General features: G+C 42.2%; 1 protein-coding gene across 2 annotated transcripts; it reads right to left on the reverse strand.

Moving 5' to 3' along the window:
- Nucleotides 1–9,171: 9,171 nt before the first annotated feature.
- LOC131877420 (lysosome membrane protein 2-like) lies at nt 9,172–16,836 on the reverse strand. 2 transcript variants are annotated; one of them, XM_059223078.1, is made up of 9 exons: nt 16,606–16,836; nt 14,404–14,450; nt 14,137–14,259; nt 12,759–12,916; nt 12,440–12,528; nt 11,836–12,048; nt 11,612–11,744; nt 11,354–11,530; nt 9,172–11,276 (listed from the first exon to the last, which is right to left on the reverse strand). In XM_059223078.1, exons 2-9 carry the CDS (start codon nt 14,414–14,416, stop codon nt 10,272–10,274), a joined length of 1,911 nt encoding a protein of 636 aa, XP_059079061.1. In that variant the 5' UTR covers nt 14,417–14,450; nt 16,606–16,836; the 3' UTR covers nt 9,172–10,271. The 2 variants fall into 2 exon arrangements, with proteins under 2 accessions (XP_059079061.1, XP_059079060.1); XM_059223077.1 differs by lacking the exon at nt 16,606–16,836 and adding an exon at nt 15,830–16,573.
- Between the last annotated feature and the right edge of the window lie 2,719 nt (nt 16,837–19,555).

Raw genomic sequence — 19,555 nt, forward strand, 5'->3', positions numbered from 1 at the left:
GCAGGATTTCCACCTGAACTGGAAAAAGAGATATGAGGGGTTACAGTTAATTCCTAACTCGATCGAGTGGATCGCTGCCAAGTCAGTTAATAGTATGGTGTGTGGCAAAAATCTACCAAATGTTTCCTAATTCTTAATTAAGAACGAAATGAATTGGCGTTTTCAGTTTTCAGGTGGGCTACAACAGGAACCAAAACGAATGCATTGGTCTCAGAGCTCGGCAGCCAGAGACACTCACTCACTGACAGAGTGAGTGAGTGAGTGAGTGAAGGAATGAATGGCTGAATGACTGCTGACTGCTGACCGACGAGATCAAACGCGCCAGAGAGCTTCCTTCTTCAAGACGACTGGAACGACGACCACCACCGATTTCTATCCCAAAGCCAAGTCAAGTCCAAGTCCCATGTTGTCATCCAAACGTGTTGTCATCCGCTGAATACGGTACTGAACTCGAAACGTACCCAGCAGACTCGAAAGGAGAAGGTACCACAATCACTACGCATTCTTTCCCACACAGAAACACACTCACTCAATCACACAAACGCATGCCTAATGTGTCGCAATAGTGTTTCTTTGTGACCAAATTTGCCCATCGTCTTCGTTGTCTCCTCTGAGGTAGCTACGTAGTATTCACTATTTGCTGTATATTGCCCGTATGTACACTCGTGAGGGATGATTTGCCGCTATTTGGGGACGAAGAGCGTGTGAGTATGTGTTTGGAAGAAATAATGCCGTACGAATTACCCATGCTTTAGAGTAGTGCAGTTCAGAGATGTCGTGCATGCTGGACTCCCGAGGGTCGCTCTTTCGTTCCTCTTCCTTATATTGCAGAATGATAGTGTTCAGGTCATGACTCAAGTGCAGAGCCTCGTGAATTCGTCTTTGAAACGCTTGTAAGTTGCGGTGATGACAAGCGCAAATTCGTGTTAAAAGCAAGAATTACCAAACGTCCCCCATCCGCATTTACTTTCCTAGTTTAGGGGCAATCATGTGAGGGCTGCCAATACTCCCGTATGTAGGACTCTAGCACGTACCCCATTGGATCTTGGCCAAAGCATTGATTCTGGGAAATTGAGGTGAGGAAGTTCACATACGCTCAAGGACCGCAATTTTTCCACGTGGATTTATGCGTTACGAGCAACAGCACTTCCGTAGAGCACTTTACAGAGTTACAACGCATAGTTAGGGATGATTGCCTTTGTGATCCTCATTGAGACCCGTTCAAGCCGATGACTCTGATTTAACGCCTACCACGCCACATGAAGAGCCTTTATACACTCGCTAAGGGGTATCAAGTCATAGAACATGCTTTACTCTTGGCCAGAAAATCATCTTTCATCTCTTTCAAGATAGTCCAAGGTTTTAGTTTGGAATATTGTGCATTGATGAAACATCTTGCTAATCATGTCGTTCTGACTCACGTCGGTTCTGCCCTACACATTTGCACTCATATTGACTTTACAACGAATGGCAATTTTTTCCATGAGTTTGCGTTTTGGTGACATTTTTTCTTGATCTTGAAACTTCTTCTGTTAACCAACCACACCGGAGGAGCTTGCCAACGCTTAAAGATCTGTTTTCTGTTTCAGACAGGTTGCCTTGATTTTCTTGGCATTTTATGGAGCTAGTCACGCGTGTCCTCCTTCCAACCAAGATCAATTAGTATTAAATTGTAATAACAGAAAAAAGATTCCACGTAACATATAATAGAGGATAGAGTAGGGAGTACATTTCCTATAACTGAAGGCCTTTTGCCGATGCTCACTTCCATAACAACTGGTTTAATTAAGCCCTCTTTTTCTGTGGGTGAAGAAGATCTTTCCTTTGGCGCGTAGCTACCAAAGTTACTCGCCATAACAACAACAAAAGGGAATCCAGTTTGGTAGTAGTTCAATTGCCAACAGGTAAATCAGAATCTGGAGGAATAACCTCGAATGCCTTATTGGGGGACAAGTATGCGAATGTGGTGTTCAGATTAAAACAATGCCCGAGTCGTTACTGGTTTGTGGCTCGGGATACACGAGGTACTGATTCCATCGGGATCTACCCCGATTTTAAACTTATTATCAACATTACGGCTTGAAGCCGGGGGTGTTAGTGTATCCTCGATCGACAAAGCCTCCTCTCTACGTAGCTTCTACTCAATGACGAAGGTAGTGGGGTCCTTTCATTTGAGCGTGGGTGGAAATGGGGAGAAGAACTTCTTGGGGAGGGAGTCCAAAAGCTTGAAGAGCTATCATCTCATTGGTGGCGTTTCCAGAATCCCCACATGAGTGAAGTGAATGCTGATGATGCCAGCCACCATCAGCCCGACAGGTCCTTCACTTCGTTACGTAAAATGGACTTAAGCAGGTGGCCAAGTGCATCACCATTGAGCATCATATATGTACTGTTCGTTGAACTCACCAAAGCATTTATCTGACTGACTCTCATCCCTAGATTGAGCTTGAGGTCCGTGGCTAATGGTGTTGTAAAACATTGCATTGGTAACAAGGTTAAACTCTGCCAGATGCGACCCTTAAGACTTGTCCAGACAATCAAGGACATACGCGATGTAAATGTTGAACCAACGAACTTTTCTTTCCCTCTCGTGCCTCTTACGTACTATGCGCATACGTATACGAGGGATGATTACATCTTTCACGATTTCAATGAGAATAATAATTCAGATGTCCGTGACATTTTACATTGTGAAGGCATTTCAGTGTACAACACACAGTGTCCAATCTAGGCCATGCCAAGTAGACATTTGTAATATTTCAAGGCAGAGGGTGGTACCTATTGGTGTTGGTGGTGCTTGAGAAGATCGCCAACACAGTGTTGGCAAAGGTTTGGCTTGATTGAGTAAATTTGCATCGATTTTAGTGATTTGAGGGGGTCTCTGGGATCACCTCAAGTTGATCATGTCAATGTTTACACATTTGGTATGCGTTCGTCACACTTTGGTACTGAACTGTATTGTACCTACGAGTACATATTGTATGCAGAGGTGGATGGGAGATCCGAGTTTGGCTGCCGAAGTGACGTTTGTGCGCCGAAGTATTTTCAGTTTTGAAGCGCGTCGTTTATCTCTCAATCCGTCCATTCTGGAATCTGATTATGAATGGTGTTCACTCCATCTTTCACCAGATGGACAGATGTGATAGTTATGGTTGATCTTGGCACTCTTGGCACATTGCTCTCAGCCCTACTAGTCAAGAGAGGTCCCGAGCCTTCTAGTTCTGTGTGGTTTCCGATGTTCAAGCCAAGATGTTTGGCAGAATTGAATTGATTTCAGCAGATGTCAAAATCAAACTCGTCATGGGTCTCTTCAAATGTAGTAACAGAAATGTGGCGGCATTCAGCCAGCTCCATGTGTGTGTATGTGTGTGTATGTGTGTGAGTTTGTGGTGTGACGTGCAGTGCAAACGCTTGAATTATTCTTATGCAATTCCATTTGTAACGGGGGGAAGGGACCATTCACTCACTCAGACACTCATTCGACGAATCTAGGACGAAACAGTTGATGCTCGTAGATCGCATTCTTGACATGAGGAAAGAAGAGAGAAAAAATCGCAAGCACATTAATTCGAAAACAATGGATCTCATTAGGTAAACAAGGCCACCACTTAGTCGGATACATAAGTTGGCGTCAGAAGGATACGTCGTCACAAATTTGCGACCGCATCATTCTTGGCCAATCTCATTGCAAGACAACTGTAATGCCAATGAGATGAACTAGTATTTCTTAATAATCACTCTCGTACTTCAAAGAGCCAAACACCGAATTAGAGAGGGGCAAAATGAATTGCGTATTATGCCTTGTTAATGAGCAACGATGAATTTTCATGCCAAAAATGTAATCTGATCGAGCCTATCGAGACAAGATCGAAATTGATGATGAAGTGAATTAATTTTGAGGTGATCTGAGCATTTCTTAGCGGCGATGTTCGGAGAATGGGGTATTGTATTTCAGTACGTGTTTTATGTGCGCCCAGTCTGTCCAACGTGAACGTGAAGAAGCAGTAGAAGAACTTTTGTGTACTAGACAAATCATTTACCTGATATGCAAATTCCTGCTCAGTCAACATGAATAATCATGCTTGAGGCATGCCAAATCCGTAATAGTGAGTTGACAAAAAAGGCCAAGGTGTAGAACAAAACTACTAGTGCAGTGAGTGAGTGAGCTCTCCACGTCTTTGTGCTCTTTATTATAACCATGAATTTGAATGCATTTATGTTTCTTTCATCAATTTAGAGGACATTGCCCAGACCTGTTCTCGAGTCTTCGTACGGGCCCAAAGAACTTGTCTTGGCTTAGAACGATCAAACAGGGACAAAATATTCAGTAACTGTATATTTTCAGCTTCCTTCATCGTTTTCATCATCATCGTCATTATCATTATCATCATCATCATCATCCTTCCAGTGGAGGAGCATCATCAGGAGGAGGAATTGAAATAGGAATAGGATGACGACTCAAACCTTAATTTCTTGATTTGAAATGCTTTTGTTGGATTTTGTTCATATTTGAGGGGGCGTTTCTGGTCTCGAAGTGGATTTAACGCTACTTAGAGCGACTGCCTTGAATCTCCATCCATTGAGCCACGTGCGTGCCAAAGTGCTCCGCACCAAGTGAATCAGGTTCAAACCTATGAGTGCACCTTAAAAATAGTGGTACTATCTACACATACAATAGCATACCTACCTACCTACCCTACATGTACCAGCTAAGGAGTTCCATGTTTGTCCTCCTCGGGTTGACAATGCACCCGTCGATGGAGTTGCTTCGTTAAGAGCCAATTTGTCGCCAAGTTTGTCAGATTAAAACTTGGCGTTTGAATTCAAGATTGGGAAATATCGCCTGTCATCGAGGGCGGGATGGTGTTAATGGGTGGTGCAAGAACCATCGCCAGGGCCTGGGAACGATACGCACTACAAAAGGGCGAAAGAAAGAGATCGACTTGGGCGGCACCGACTTAATTACTTCCGACCATCAACAAATAAAATGAGCGGCGGCGTCTGACTATGTATTATTACCATGATCATTCCGGCACTTTCAGATCTCCGAACACTCTTGAGACCCGAGACCCAACGAGACATGTGTGGGACGTTTTCAATGGGTTGCAATCAAACGGACGGACAGGTCATCATCAGTTATGGCAATAATATGTTTGAAGGACTCCCTAACCTTCGATCTATACGTGCATTAATCTTGCACACAAACCAACGGGTCACACGAATTCATAATCTGATCTGAAGTAATCAAGAACGACAAGAGGCGCAAGTTCATGATGATATGTGCGCGTACACAGTGCTCAAAGAGTATTCTGCCCATCTCATTTGACTACGTCGATCTTGGTTCTGTCAAGTTGAAGGTTGTCGCTCGCTGCCAGGAAGAGGCAATGATCATGTTTCAAGAACTTTCAGTGGCGTCTCAGATCTATGCTGTGCTGATGAAGATTGCTCTTGGATCGAAGGTCTTCTTTTAAAAGAGCGCCCTTCCGGGAGAAATTATGGCTTATTTAAAGGAGGCTCCTTACATTGGATCCTTTTTTTCATAATGTTCGTCGAGGCGTCAAAGTTGGAAAGATCAAGAATATAAGGTATTGCCATCTATTTACTAAGATATTTTTCTTCATCTTTTTCAGTTCCATTCGATCGAAGATCCAGTCGTACGACATAACTCAAGTTTTGTTCACTATCGACCATTCATAGAGGTCAGACGTTTTGGAAAAAAGTGCCAATCTGATGTCTTGACATCAAAGGATCTCTTTGAGAGTATTCTGATCGAGTCAGCAAAGGTTTTTTCGAGTCATTGTTCTCTTTGATGTCGTTCATGGATGTTCATGTTTCTATGTACTGTGTGCATGCTAATGATTTCAAATATGACATTCCACGATCTACGGGCAAATTCCAAAATCAAATGAGAAATCTGCCAGAGCAAAACCAGGATCCTCATTAAATTTCAATTTTCTCTGGAAACTGGAAACCTTGGAAGATTTTTGGGATTCCAGCCGAAAGTGGTCTGGTTTTTTGTGCTCGCGAGGTCAAAGTAACCAAGGGTGAGAATAATGAATTGAGATTGGGTGGTTCGACTATTCAATTTCCCGCCCAAACCAGGGCGGATCCTACTTACAAGTTGCCTTGTGTTTCCTCAAAATGTAAAGATGACACGTCCTCGCTTTTGCTCTATGGCTTTTAATGCCTCTTTTAAATTTGGTGTACTCTGTGAGGTTATCCACAAAACCATTTGGTAGGGAGGGGGGAGGGGCTTAGAGGGCGAATTCTAGAGTTGATTGATTCTTAGCTTTTTAAAAGATGTTAACAAGGTTATAAAAAGGGCAGCTCTTTGTATTTGAAAGATTGATAACGAGGCTCTTGCCTTAGCACGAAGAATGTAGGTTTGAGGTTAAACTAAACAAATCTCCATTAGGATCGACCATTGCGTCAACAAGTGTTTTGACTCTAATGAGCTACTTTTTCATTACAAAGGGGCGAGGGAAGTAACCATCTGAAAGGTTTTTCTAAAGGTTTGATTGCTGCTCAACGATGACCGATCACATACCTCCTGGTGAAGTTTGAGGTAGTTTGCATGAAAAGACTCGTAAAAATTGAAGAACGCATTGACAATATGCCACGAATTCTTGAGTAAAGGACACATTGCTGTCATTGCTTGAAATACCCTCACCTTAAAATTTTCATTGGCAAAGAAAGAGAGTGGTTGATTGCATCCCAGCTAAGAATGGTTTTTACATGAAACTAGAGCATAATTGATACCTACAGTATCATAGATGCAGGTCCTGTGAAAGCGTAATATGAAGCAAAGTGAAGCAAAAAACGGATTATTTTTGTCATCATTGCTCTGGTAGGAAGAGATTTGCTCCTGGGGTAGAATACTCGTGGAATGCTTCTCTTCAAATAACACCCGAGTCACGAGTCACGTCACGATGCACGCCCATAGAGTTCATTGCGGGAGCTCGGTGATCTTGAAAAATTGGCAAACCCAAGTGAAACTAATCACCCGGTGGAATCACTCAGAGCGAGATGGATGTTTCCTCATATTACCTCGGGGTCGAGTAATTATGTGGAGTACAATGCGAAAATCTCCAGATGAGGTGATGGATGCCTTCAATCAGGGGAAATATTTCTTTTCTTCGCTCACGCACACACACTGACTAGCATTGTCGGTAATTATCTAATAACTATGAGCAGTTTTTCTTCGCCAATGAAATAGTACATACTCGTTCAATGAGAAGCACTGACACATGCGGTAATGGTGGTTTTTCTGTCATATTGTGGCATTTTCTCATTCCCGTTTCCCACCGGCTTTGTCTCCATATCCAATACGTAGGGTGTAGTACAGTAGGATAAGCCACCCAGTACTAGGAGAAAGAAGCACCGGGAGCCGACCAACTGGCGATCAATCGAATACAAGAGTCATTTGTAATATTTACCCCATTGGCATAATATCGAATGCTTGGGGCACCACGATTCCAGGCATGCACGTTCTCGTGTTAGTTATCTCAAGGCTCGAGATCGAGACTGAATGTGACGTTGGTGAGTGCCGTGGAAATCGCGTGGAACAGGTTGGATCATTAGACTCGAAGAAGCCAGCCCTTTAGTCATTTTTTACCTAGTGGCGAGGTTTATTGACAGACCGAGGAAAAACCACTTTGTCGTCACTCAACAGGTAAATCGAGATCTCTGAGTATTCTTGGAGTTCAAACTAGGTTGTCTACTGTAGTTGAAGCTCTCCGATCCGCTAGAAGAATTCCAAAGGCTTAGTCAGAAATCCTCATTTCTGTTCATCTCTGCTAATCAGAATATTTAGGCCAATGGGGAATATGGAACAAAGGTAATCAAATCGAGCAAAAACTGAAGTTTGCCGAGGACTGCGTTGCTACAATTCTTTAATCTAAAGACAATCCTCTGGAATTGTTAGCAAACACATTAGCCTTGACACAATTGGTCATAACCAGACTTAAAAAAGAGAATGAGACTTTACTTTGCCCAATTCAATTTCCAGGTCAAGCCAAGCAGAGAGCAGGCTATCTTTTCCAGTTTTTTTAGGAATGACAATACTAGTTCGAAGAGGACAATGTGGCAACAAAAAAATGAGCGACAAAGATGTATTGCCAAAGTCAATTTTAAGGCCGAAACATTATTATATTCTATTATATTTCAAACCCACTTTTTTAGTGATATAATTTTACGAAACTTATTTTGATTTTGTTTTTGACGACTTCCTTACCGCTACTAGGAATGGGTTCCCAACAGTTCAAACGGAAAATGGTATTCATTTTACTTGATTTTATATTCATACAGTATCATTTCCACCAACGAATTAGAGTTGGCCGGGCTGGTTAGCCCTTGAATATCGGGTCGATCAGGTATTTTGATTGCCAAAGTGAACCCCAAATATGGCCCAATTCATCTCGGAAACGGGCGATGAAACTAGTCATGCGGATCATCCCATTCCCTTAACAAAACAGACACAAAAAATATTTCGGTGTAACAATGAGTTTCTTATGGCATCCTAGCTTTAGAAACATAGTCTTCTTGTGAACACAGCCGGAAACAGGGTAGCGTTATCAGGGATTGTCGACCTTCCGGCCCGGCCGACTAATTTGTCATTTTAAAGGTCTTAAAGATTATAGATTTTTTTTTTTAAATGCACCCGATTCACTTTCTTACTACGTTAGACAACAATGAAACAAATACATAATGCAGAAAATGTCGCCTTGCGTGAATAGTGTAGAACCTATCATGTAGGTGGGATCGGCAAAATTGGATCGATTTTGAGACCCCTCGGGTGATGATGGGTATTTCTCTTCCTTATAAGGTACATACAAACCTGACCAGATATTTCATCGTAGATCAAAAAGAGAAAAGTTGACACCTTTTGATTAACACGTGGGAATCGCCACATCTTTATTGTAGTTAGGTTAAAGTTGACAAAATGAAAGGTAAAAAGCAACTTAATCCATGTGATACTCATTACTAATTGAAAATATGGCAATGACTGCATCGATTATCAACCCAAAAACTCACCCACTCAGTTGCACCGATATTTTCGTTCAAAACAAAAGGTTAACTGATGTTCAAGCTAATGACTCTTTTCTGTATTTCTATGAGTTACCAACACGGAACTTTAATCAATTTAATGGCGCCTCCAACATCTACGAAGTATTAACAGAACAGAAAGATGTATTTCAAAATTTGGTATCTAAAGGTTCGAGATGGGGTTTGTGTTGTCATATTAAATATGTTAATGCACAGCCAAACAGGAACATCTTTAACAGGGCCAAGAACAGACCTGCTTGCGATTTCGCGCTCACATAATTTCGTTCTCAAGAAACGACGATGTTTGCCCAAAAAGGGTGAGTACATCGAGATGGTAAACACCAATCCTTGGTTGATAGGTTATAACTGGTAGAACTATGAACTATAATATCAGAGTGGGAAACAACACTGAATGTGTTGGTATCGCCGCGTCTGCAGAACGGTTATTCAAATGGGGAACCAAGGATCGTATACCTCTCTTCTGAACATTGATGAACTTGAGAGGGGGTGGGATCGGCGGCGGGGGCGGCGGCAATGGAGGTTCATTCATATGGGGACAAAATCAAAAACATGGCCATTTTGTTCTGAACTTCTTTCATGATGATTAAAAAATACTGCTCGTATCGCGTTCGAACTGGTTTTTCAGCTATAATATAGGTTCGTCTCGAAAGACTTGGCTCACACGGTGGTTATGGCAACTTCATACTCTGTTTGATAATGGTTATTAGATGATGGAAAAAGTAAAGAACAGGGGGAAAATATCAAGCCTGGGAGATGGGCTTAAAATGTCCACAAAGAGAAATTTGGGAAAAGGCAAAGGGCCCTGGTGTTTTTCTGAGATCTTTGGGGAGAACTTTGACTACAAGATATCGCAGGGAAAATCACCACATTTCATTTTGGTAGTTAACACAAACTCTGTTCAACAGAGCGACGAGATTAAACACATTCGTGGTCTTTCAAGATTCAGCAAGGAAACTGAGAAATTGATTTCCTAGACTGCACGCAGGGAAAACGAGGGTCAGGATGACATCGATGATTCGAGTCCGCCATAAACTGTGAGACATAGCATCATATCCGAGACCCTGGTGCCCTCTCTTCTCCCTTTCGAACTAATGAATTCAGGAAAAGGCACACTCGGTGGGTTTGGTTATTCAAATCCGGGTTGGTGGCCGTGCCAACGGCATAACATGGGCGGGCAATTAATGCACCATCTTCAAGATCAGATTTTAGGTTCGGATGTTGAATATTCCTTTGGTTTTCTTACTAGCTTTGGCTTTTTTAGCCTTTGACGTGGAATTCGACGCGTTTGAGCAAATGGTCCGGGCATCAACCTCATTGCTGATGATAAGTTCCAACTGTTCCGAAGCATCTACCGGGCCAAACGTCGAGGCTGAACCCGCCGAAGTGTTCCGACTGTGGCTGGCTGAGGTCAACCTGGAACTGGCCGAGCTCACCAAACCCGAGTCAATCCCACTATTGCTCCCTGTAGCAGGCAACATGGGTTGGGAGAACTCGTTGTTTCCATCTCGATGAGGCTGATGGAGCAATTTCTGTGCGGTCTCGCGAACCGTTGAGATAGCATCCTCACTGAGATCTTTGGCTCGGCGATTCAGGCAGACCCTGACCAGAGCTACGAAAGCTACGACCAAGGTGGAGGTTGAGAGGCCCAAGAGCACACAGAAGATGTAGTTCTTGTAGCGCGGAGGGTCCGTCACAGCCTTGGAAATAAGGGAGACGAGGTCATCCCCAAGTTCGTCAAGACCTTCCTCGAACCATAAAATAGGGACAACCGTATCGTTGATTTTACTGACTTCCTCAAACGAACTCGAGGCTTTGATGGCAAAATTGATCTGGATTCTGGCCTTGGCAGCCAGCGTTGTCCCTGTTGTGGGTTGAACATCAAAATAGAACTGGTGCTTGTCCTCCCGCGGATTTAACCCTTCGACAGCATTCAAGAAGCTCTGATTGGCGCCCATAAAATGAGGCCAAGACAAGACAATAGGAGCATCAAATTGGCATTTGGAAATGGCAAACATGCCATCGCCAATCATGTCGCACAGAACCGGATCAGTACAGAAGCATTCGTTAGCCGGATAAGAGGCTGGAGTCATGAACACGTCCTCACGCGGTACGAACCTAAAGCCTTCAATAGTCTTGGAGTGGACGGTTTGGCTGTAGGTCATTGGCAAGGATCGACAAAGTTGATCGTTGAAGAACCAGAGGATTTCGTCCTACAAAAGACAATTGGCAAAGCATGTTAAGGAGGATCCAAACAAATGCTTGTGACTTTAAACTATGGAATCCTCACTTTTTGTATGTATGGACTGAAAGTGGCTCCATCGCTTCCTTGGACGAGGTTGCATTGGTCGTCGTTCCAAAAGTCCAGATGAGCCTCCCCGTTGAAGAGACTAATTTTACTGAGTTTGTAAGGATCTCTCTCTCCAGTAAACATAGTATATTTTGGCAGTGTTCCGGTGGTGTTTTTCTGAAATAAATGTCCATAAATTCAAAACTGTTATTATCTGACTATATCAAAACAAAACTTCATTTTGGTGAGTAATCTTACATCATAGAAAAGTCCGAACTTATCGAATGTAGGAGGATTGGGCAAAGTCATACTAGCCACTTCGAACAAAGGCTCGTCATAGCCCCAAACGAGCTCCTCCACGGTTTTTTTCACCCAAGGTTTGTATTTAAGGCTGCAAGGATAATGGAACACACGTTGTTAGAAAAAGATTGTTAGTTGTTCAAGTCACTACATGAGAAAAATTTACAACTTGGGTAATTTACCTGTACAAAATAGTCTGCAAACCCCACACGGTGAAAAAGCTAGCATCTCTCATTTGATAAAATGAACTCAGCATTGGAATATTCAGAGTGGTAATTATATCCTCGGAGTGATGACCTTCCGATAGCTCGGGCATAAATGTATAGATCTTTCTCGTGGAGTAACTCATGGTACCATTGTCGTGCCAGGTGACCCCTTCTTTGATCCATTTTTGACTAGAATGAATAGTTTTGGATATCATTAGAACAAGATAGAAATGCACGAGCACTTCCATGTATTAGTTGGGGTGAGGAAATTGGCTGCACCAATTTCAGAAGGCACTAGGATTTCTTTTCGGAATTCGTCGGATTGTGTTACAACAACTGGATAATCGTGTATACATGCTACACCCTAGAGTACAGTTTTAGTTCGAGAACATTCTTGACAGAAGGACACGAATTTCGTTTGGAACCGTGCCAACAGTTTTGAACTTGAGAGGTCGGGAATGCGTTTTTCACTCCGGAGACAAGTATCAAACTTCCTAGGCCTCCTTTGACTTAGGTAATCTTTACTGTCAATCCTTTCTTTGTCTCTGAAAAACTCAATAGTAAACCAAATAGAACTTACTGGTAAACGTAAGGACCGACCTCCTGTAGCTTAGGTTTCTCAAGCCCATCAAACACTTGTTCTGGATTTGTGAAGTTAAAAAAGTAGATCTGAAACAAAAAAAATGAGGAGGAATGAAAACATTACCCGAAACTTCGACAGATACATGCTTGAATTTTCAGGTCATTTACGCAATTTCTCTGAAGCCATTTCCACTTGATACAAAAAAATTACAATAATCGATGAGGATTCGCTTTAAGTTGATATGAAATAACCACATAGATACTGGGAGGCTTCAATCAAATATGCAGACTCGGCAAAATATAAGTGCGCCACTTACTTTCAAATGTGGAGTGATGGGCGGTTCTTCCCATAGATGAGCCACCTCGCTCGAATTTTGAAGTACTAGCTTCTTGAGGACAATATGCTTCACCATGGGATCGAAGAGGACATAACTCAGGGCAACCAGGCCGACCAGGGACAAACAAAACAGAAGACCTGCACATAAAGAGAGGGATATTGAAGCACCGTTATTGATTTGCCCACATTTTCATCGTTCATAATACATGTTGCCCGTCGGAGGCTACTGGACATTGATATGCATCGAGATGTCGCATCCTTTCCGTTTATGTGACTCATACCCCGTTCCAAGAGAGGTCGTGTTAACAAACAACAAGCCACGTAATAAGAATTGAGTCGTCATGATCTTATCCATTCGGAGAACAAATACGAGCATCTGTTCAAGCAAATCTCGTAAAGACTGAGCCTGCTACGCAATATTAACAATGGTGGTAAAGAGAGCGAGTGCATGATGAACGTCTATGGTGCTAATTCGTGCTGGTTAACTTGTCCTGCAATGAGTGGTCTTGCATGCAGTTAGCAAATACTCCCCCCCATAGGAGCCATTGGCTTTCAAACATGTACAAGTGAATCAAAATGTAGCTCTTCTCTCAGCTCAGGGGCGACAATTTATCACCTAGATGGTGAGTACTTTTGTACTGTTGAAAAACAAATGATTTAGAACACAACCGAGCAAAGTAGTCTAGTGGATCGTAGTACTAGTGACATTCATCGCAATTTAGTTAAAAGGGATTGGCTGAAATGAATGAATATTCGAATTTATTATCTAACTTCAAAAATAGGCACGCACTTTCGAGCACCTCGTTGGATTTCAAAATCAGCCTTTTCTAAGAATCTGATCCATTCCTTTTTCGATAAAACTAACCTCTAAATAATAATGTCATGGAGCATGAAATTGTCAATTTTTTTCAATCTGTAGTCGGCCGAACCACAGATTCCCTTTTAAGCCACTAACGTTTTACAAGGGTCTTATTTTCAGGCTAAGACTCGACGTTCCCTTTCCCCGAACGACTTTCTCATACTTTCTAGGCTAGATCCGCCAAGGCTTCGAAAGACGTTTTATGGGCCTTTTAAGGCCTCTTTCTTTTTCTTTCTCGAAGTCTTACGATCAATGAAGACGAAGTGTACTAGTAATGATTGAACAATGCCTTCCCCTTACGTAGACATAGGAAGGACAGACCCTAGTTAATAAGGACCTCCGGTGGGCTGACACATGTTGGTAGATTCAGCTTGAGAGAAGACCGACACTTCTCTATTGGCTAAGGAACTCTCGGCTTTCTTATATAATGGCTCAATATTGCACATCTAAGACGTAAAAGCCCTGAACAACGGACATCGGTTTTCAAGCAAGTACTTACATGCATTCAATGCCGTCATTGAGTGTTTCTTGGTTGCGTGCCTACTAGTGGCAATCTTGGCATGGATTCGGTAAAATTCAGGATCCAGCTTGCGAACATTTTCGAAATGAGTCAATTCATCGCCTAAAAATAGAGTCGAAGGTCACAACATGAAGAGGGTGTCATTTGTTCGAAAACTTCATATCATTAGGAAACAAACTCAACGAGTAGCAGCTTGCTATCAATGAAGAACGAGTTCTAAAGAAGTCTAAGGAAAATACTACTCACTGTATTCCGCCATGGTGATAAATTGAGTTCTTCGAGACAACAGGAACCTGCACGAGAAAGAAAAGGCAGATATTAGCATTCAATAAGAGCTAGTCCAGCCTAGTGGTCTTTAAGGCTAACAAGGCAAGAACTTTCTACCGAGATGGCGGGGGTTCAAATCCCTCCGTCAGAAGTGAACCTTTAGAAGGGAGGAGATGTAGTGTAATGGTTGACGTACTGTAATGGTTAGCGCAGTTTCTTTTTATGAAAACAGCCCCAATTCAACTGCCCTCCCCGTCTTTTCTCTATAGGAACCCCTTTTAGACACTTAATACACCCACAGACGGAGCGGCAATGTCTATCGTATGGACGATGCGATGTGATGGCTGGCATCGTTGGCAAGGCTAGGCTCCCTCTGACCAAGTTTGTTACTTAGAACCTCCTCCCCCCCTCCCCCCAAAAAAGAAATTTCCACATTTCGGAAATTTAATACATTTTTCGATAATAAAAAGAGATGTTCTTCTTATTCTTATGAATCGGTCCACTTAGGACGAGACAAATCTCAAATGAGGCCTACCACAAAGTGAGCCTGCAAGAAGTTCTTCAGAATTACAACATTGGGCAAGAAGTGTAAGTAGCTGAGCCCTGGGTTCAGAAACAAAAGCACTTTTTGACTTGACCGCCGATTATACGAGTTTTGTCCGGTAGAAGGTGGTCGGAATATGAACTATCAAATAACCTGATTCCAGAAACATTCGAGAATCGACACAAAGGCACTACTGACTTTGAATCTAAAGATGGATAGATATTGCAATAGGTGCTCCCAGATATTGCTTCTTTACCGACAAGGAATTTAGATCAGTGCCAAGACGGGCGATATGTTCCTCACAACGAAAATGGGACTTAGTCTCAGAGAGGCTTCCACACACTAAACAATGTTTAAATGGAAATTCTTGAGGGTCAACAGAGATATCGATTAGGAGGCGAAATTTACTGGGAATTGAATGACGCAAAATGTTTAGGATGTTGGACATTAATCTCTTGAACAAGCAACTGCAGTAATCGGCCCTCATTACAACTATCCAGTTTTTTAAAACTGGATGAGTCCAAAAACTGGCGTGGGGGAAACTAAGTTCCAAACACGATCGGATAACATCATGACACAAAACATGATTCTCAAGAGTACCCTGCATTCTGCAACGGCTGCCGATCTATCGGCGTTGTTGCGATTAAGGCCTGAACGAAGAGAGCGAATAGATTTGACCTTGGCATTGCTCAAGTTCGAACTCAACACAACTTAGCATGAACACAACATTGTCCTAGGCAAGAACAAACAAATCCTCTAAAAAAATAACTGAGCAGATCTATATTGGACCACTATTTTACCCATAGATATTTTGCTGTTATTGCGATGACTCAACAATAACATCGATAAGTCGCAGCTTACCAAATTCCAATTTCTTTCCAAGAACGTTGTCTGTGCCTTGAGATGCAGAATCAGATCCACTAGTTGAACACGACAGTCACTACACAGAAACCGCACTGATAAAGTTCCCTACTAAAAAGCCATTGGCAATGGTGGGAATGGAAGATCAAAGTGGTCAATCAGTCAGATGATACGAATGAGGCTCGCTGGGACCACGGGATGGATCCAATTAGTATATGTATGTGGATCAGAATACCTCTCCCCCAGTTGTTCCTTCCTACACCTTCTCACTCTCCATCTAATTTGAGTGTTCCTCACCCAGTATTACATGTGTGAGTGTGCGTGCGTTCGTGCCTGAGTGCCTGAGTGCCTGAGTGCCTGAGTGTAAGGGCAAAGGAGCTGGCAAGAGCGTGTGAGTACGTCAGCTTTCAGCCGCAAATGCGAATCGATGTGTTCTCGCGATTGGGTTGGGCTCCAAACTGGGCTTCAAGGCCGGTAGGGGCTGCAAGCCGCGGTCTGCCGAGAAAGTCAAGTCCGGTGAGGAATCTCTCTCGCCTAGGCGACCATCGATTTCTGCTCCACTCTCTCTGGATTCACTGGCACAAAATAACGAGCGAACGAACGACGGGACAAGAGACAAGCAGTAGGCAAGTAGCAGGCAAGTAACGGGCAAGTAACGGGCAAGCAGAGGGGGATCGTGGAACGCCGAAGGAACCGCCGCCGGTGGAACGACAGGGAAATGGGAGTGTAAAGGAATACGCAAGAAATAGATAGTAGCACAAGCTTCGAACGCTCACCGAGATCACTCTGTGAATGGGAGTGAAGTCTTAAGCCTTGAAGGACCTCTCTTCGGAAAGCAGGATGGCCTTAGCTAGTCACTGCCGGAGCTCGAACCATTGAGTACTGTACCCACTCTACTGTCCGTACATCATTGACTAATAGTGTCGGTCGGGTCTAGGGATTGGGCTCGATGCCGAATCCCGGCTGACGCCCCCGGTCCACGGACACTCGCTCACTTCCAGGGTGAGTCAGCTTGGCATGGACTTGCCTTGAACGAGACAACGAGAGAAGGATGGGAGGGAGGGAGGGCGTTGGAAGTTGGCTTGGCTTGGCTTGGCTCGTTGGCATGATGATGATGAACATGGGAAACATGACCAACCGTCAGAGTGACTCAAAAATACCAAATGAGTTCTCGTACAAAGATTTGATTGTGCTCTGTGACATCCTTGATTAGACATGTTCACTCATTGAAAGAGTTAGATAACGCAACAAAAACGACATCTTGAATAAACTTTACACCAATAATGTCCTCATTTGTTCAAATGCCGGACGCGTGAGCTCGAGACAAAATGTGTAAAACACGAGGCAGCACGTTTCAAAATGATCACCCTGATAAGTAGGATCACGCCATACCTTCGCGCTCAAGTTCATACTTTTGCCGCCGGCATGGAATCGCTGCGATGGCATCATCCTTCCATCATGCACTAGAACTTCAAAGCTCCCTAAAAAGACATCTGAACTCCTGGACTTTAAGTCTTTAAGTCATGATATTTGAATCATGGCTATTTGGACTCTTGGACTGTTCTGCTCAGCACCTTTAGTCGCTTTTATGGGGACGTTTAAACAAAAATTGATTTTTATGCTTAAAAGGCATTAGTCCAGTGTCTTAATGGTCCCGAGTTCAAGCATATTTCAGTAGAAATGCAGACTGTTCGAGACGGGCTGTTAGACAGAAAAGGGGCGCAACTTCCTACAGTTGAACTTGATTATACCCTTTAAATCTATGCTTAAGGGACTTACTACATTCAATAAAGAACATGCTCAGAATTGGAGGATGCCACAAATAACGCATATTCTTCTTTCAATCACCTTATGGCTTATTTTAAGCCTAATATGAAATACACATGACAAGTGATCGTCATGCAGAACTCTTTCAACATAGACCCTGGATCACACCATCGTGACGTCATCAAATTGGTACAGTTGGCAAAAGGGGACGTCAGTGTTTCTACCGGGCTCCGAACCAAATTGAGAAACGACCAAGTTTTTCCATCATGCCTGAGCCAAGCGAACTGAGCGAAGGGTTGTCCAGTGACAGATGGAGCGAGTAGCCAGTAGCCAGTAGTGTTTATTGGTTGTCCACTTATGCACGTGGTTAACAAAATCAGATGCCGATCAATCAAGTCATGCGATAGAAACAAAGAAAATGCTATGTTTAAATTTCAGTGCATAAACTCGGCCGATAAAGGTTGAGTTTGCGCTAAAGGGTGCCATTTAGGATGGTCAGCTTAAAATTTATTATCCTTTGTTTATTGCTTAGTTAGTTGCAAGTTGTTCACGGGCTTCTCTAACCACTACAAGGAATGTAATTCCCACTAGTATTGAAATGAAAGATTATATTTCGTCTGAATATAAGTCTCAATGAGTCAATCATCATACATAGCAAGCATTTGGAGCGGCTATTTTAAAACGAGGAAGTCACGAGTTAAGTTTAATTTTCGAAAGTTGAAAGCACTGCCATACGCAACTTTTCATTCAATTACAAGAATTACTTGGATTTTCTATTCTATTTTGAGAGAAATCGAAGATTTTGAATGCTACTTAATGAACGTTACTTTACAATGTTTCATTTTTCTCACATCTGTTCAATTATTGTAGTTGCATAAGGGTTTGTTCAAGTTCAAGCTTAGTCCAATCTCGAAACATCTCCTCAGAGGGGGAAAAATCTAAATTAGAAATTGGAAAGAAAGACTCAGATTGCGGATTTCCTCGATGTTAAAAGTGCGATTTGGAGTGGACCAGTGCTGGCCGATCGTGCTAGAGCCGTATGGAAACAAGGCCGAGCACGGTGTTCAAAAAGCCCCATCAAGTTTCCAGGGTAATTTCCAAACACATCTGGCATTTTTCTACCACAAAAAATCATGGGAAATAATTTTGATTTTATTGCCTTATGGAATTCCAGCCCAAATAAAAAACTTACATACTTAAAAACATTACAAAGGCTAAAATTTTCAAAAACCTACTCAATCTTATTTGGAAGCACACTTAGTTAGCAGTTGAATATAAATAGTTATATTATCTATTCTACCGTTACTTAGTTACATGGGATTTAATGGTCCAAATTTCATCGTTTTTTTTTGCTCCAAAATGCCCCAGCTATATGTTAATCTAATTTCACAAAAAAATAGAATTGATTTTCAATGTCACAAAAATGAACGACTATTTTTCTTTTTCTTGCATAATTTCAAGATAGCTTAAAACCTTATACAACCATAGGTACATAAAATTTATTTTAGTACCGTCCCAAAGACATTTAGTTCAGCGGTCACTGAAAATTTCACAAATATCAATGAAGTCTTAAAGAAGCTATTTTTTATTAGTTTCAACAAAGTCTTTAAGAAACGACAAAATCTAGAACATTGTCTGTTGTACGTATGAATTGTCTTCAGAGTTAAAGTGAACGCTTAACTAAGTGTACACATGATGATTGTAAAACACATTTTCAAGGATTACACTTTTAGTGTGTTTTAAGTGACATTATATTGCATTTTTAGCTATTGCGAGACTATGCAAGAAAAAAAAATAAACTTTCATTTTTGTGATTGTGAAAAATCGGCATTCATTCTTTGGTAAATTAAATTAACAAATAACCGGGGCATTTTGAACAAAGGCAAAGAACGATGAAATTTGGACCACTGAGTCCCATGTAACTAAGTAGCGGTTTAATAGATAATATCATGATATATT

Source organism: Tigriopus californicus, chromosome 3, assembly GCF_007210705.1.
Source record: "Tigriopus californicus strain San Diego chromosome 3, Tcal_SD_v2.1, whole genome shotgun sequence".
Taxonomy (NCBI): Eukaryota; Metazoa; Arthropoda; class Copepoda; order Harpacticoida; family Harpacticidae; genus Tigriopus; species Tigriopus californicus.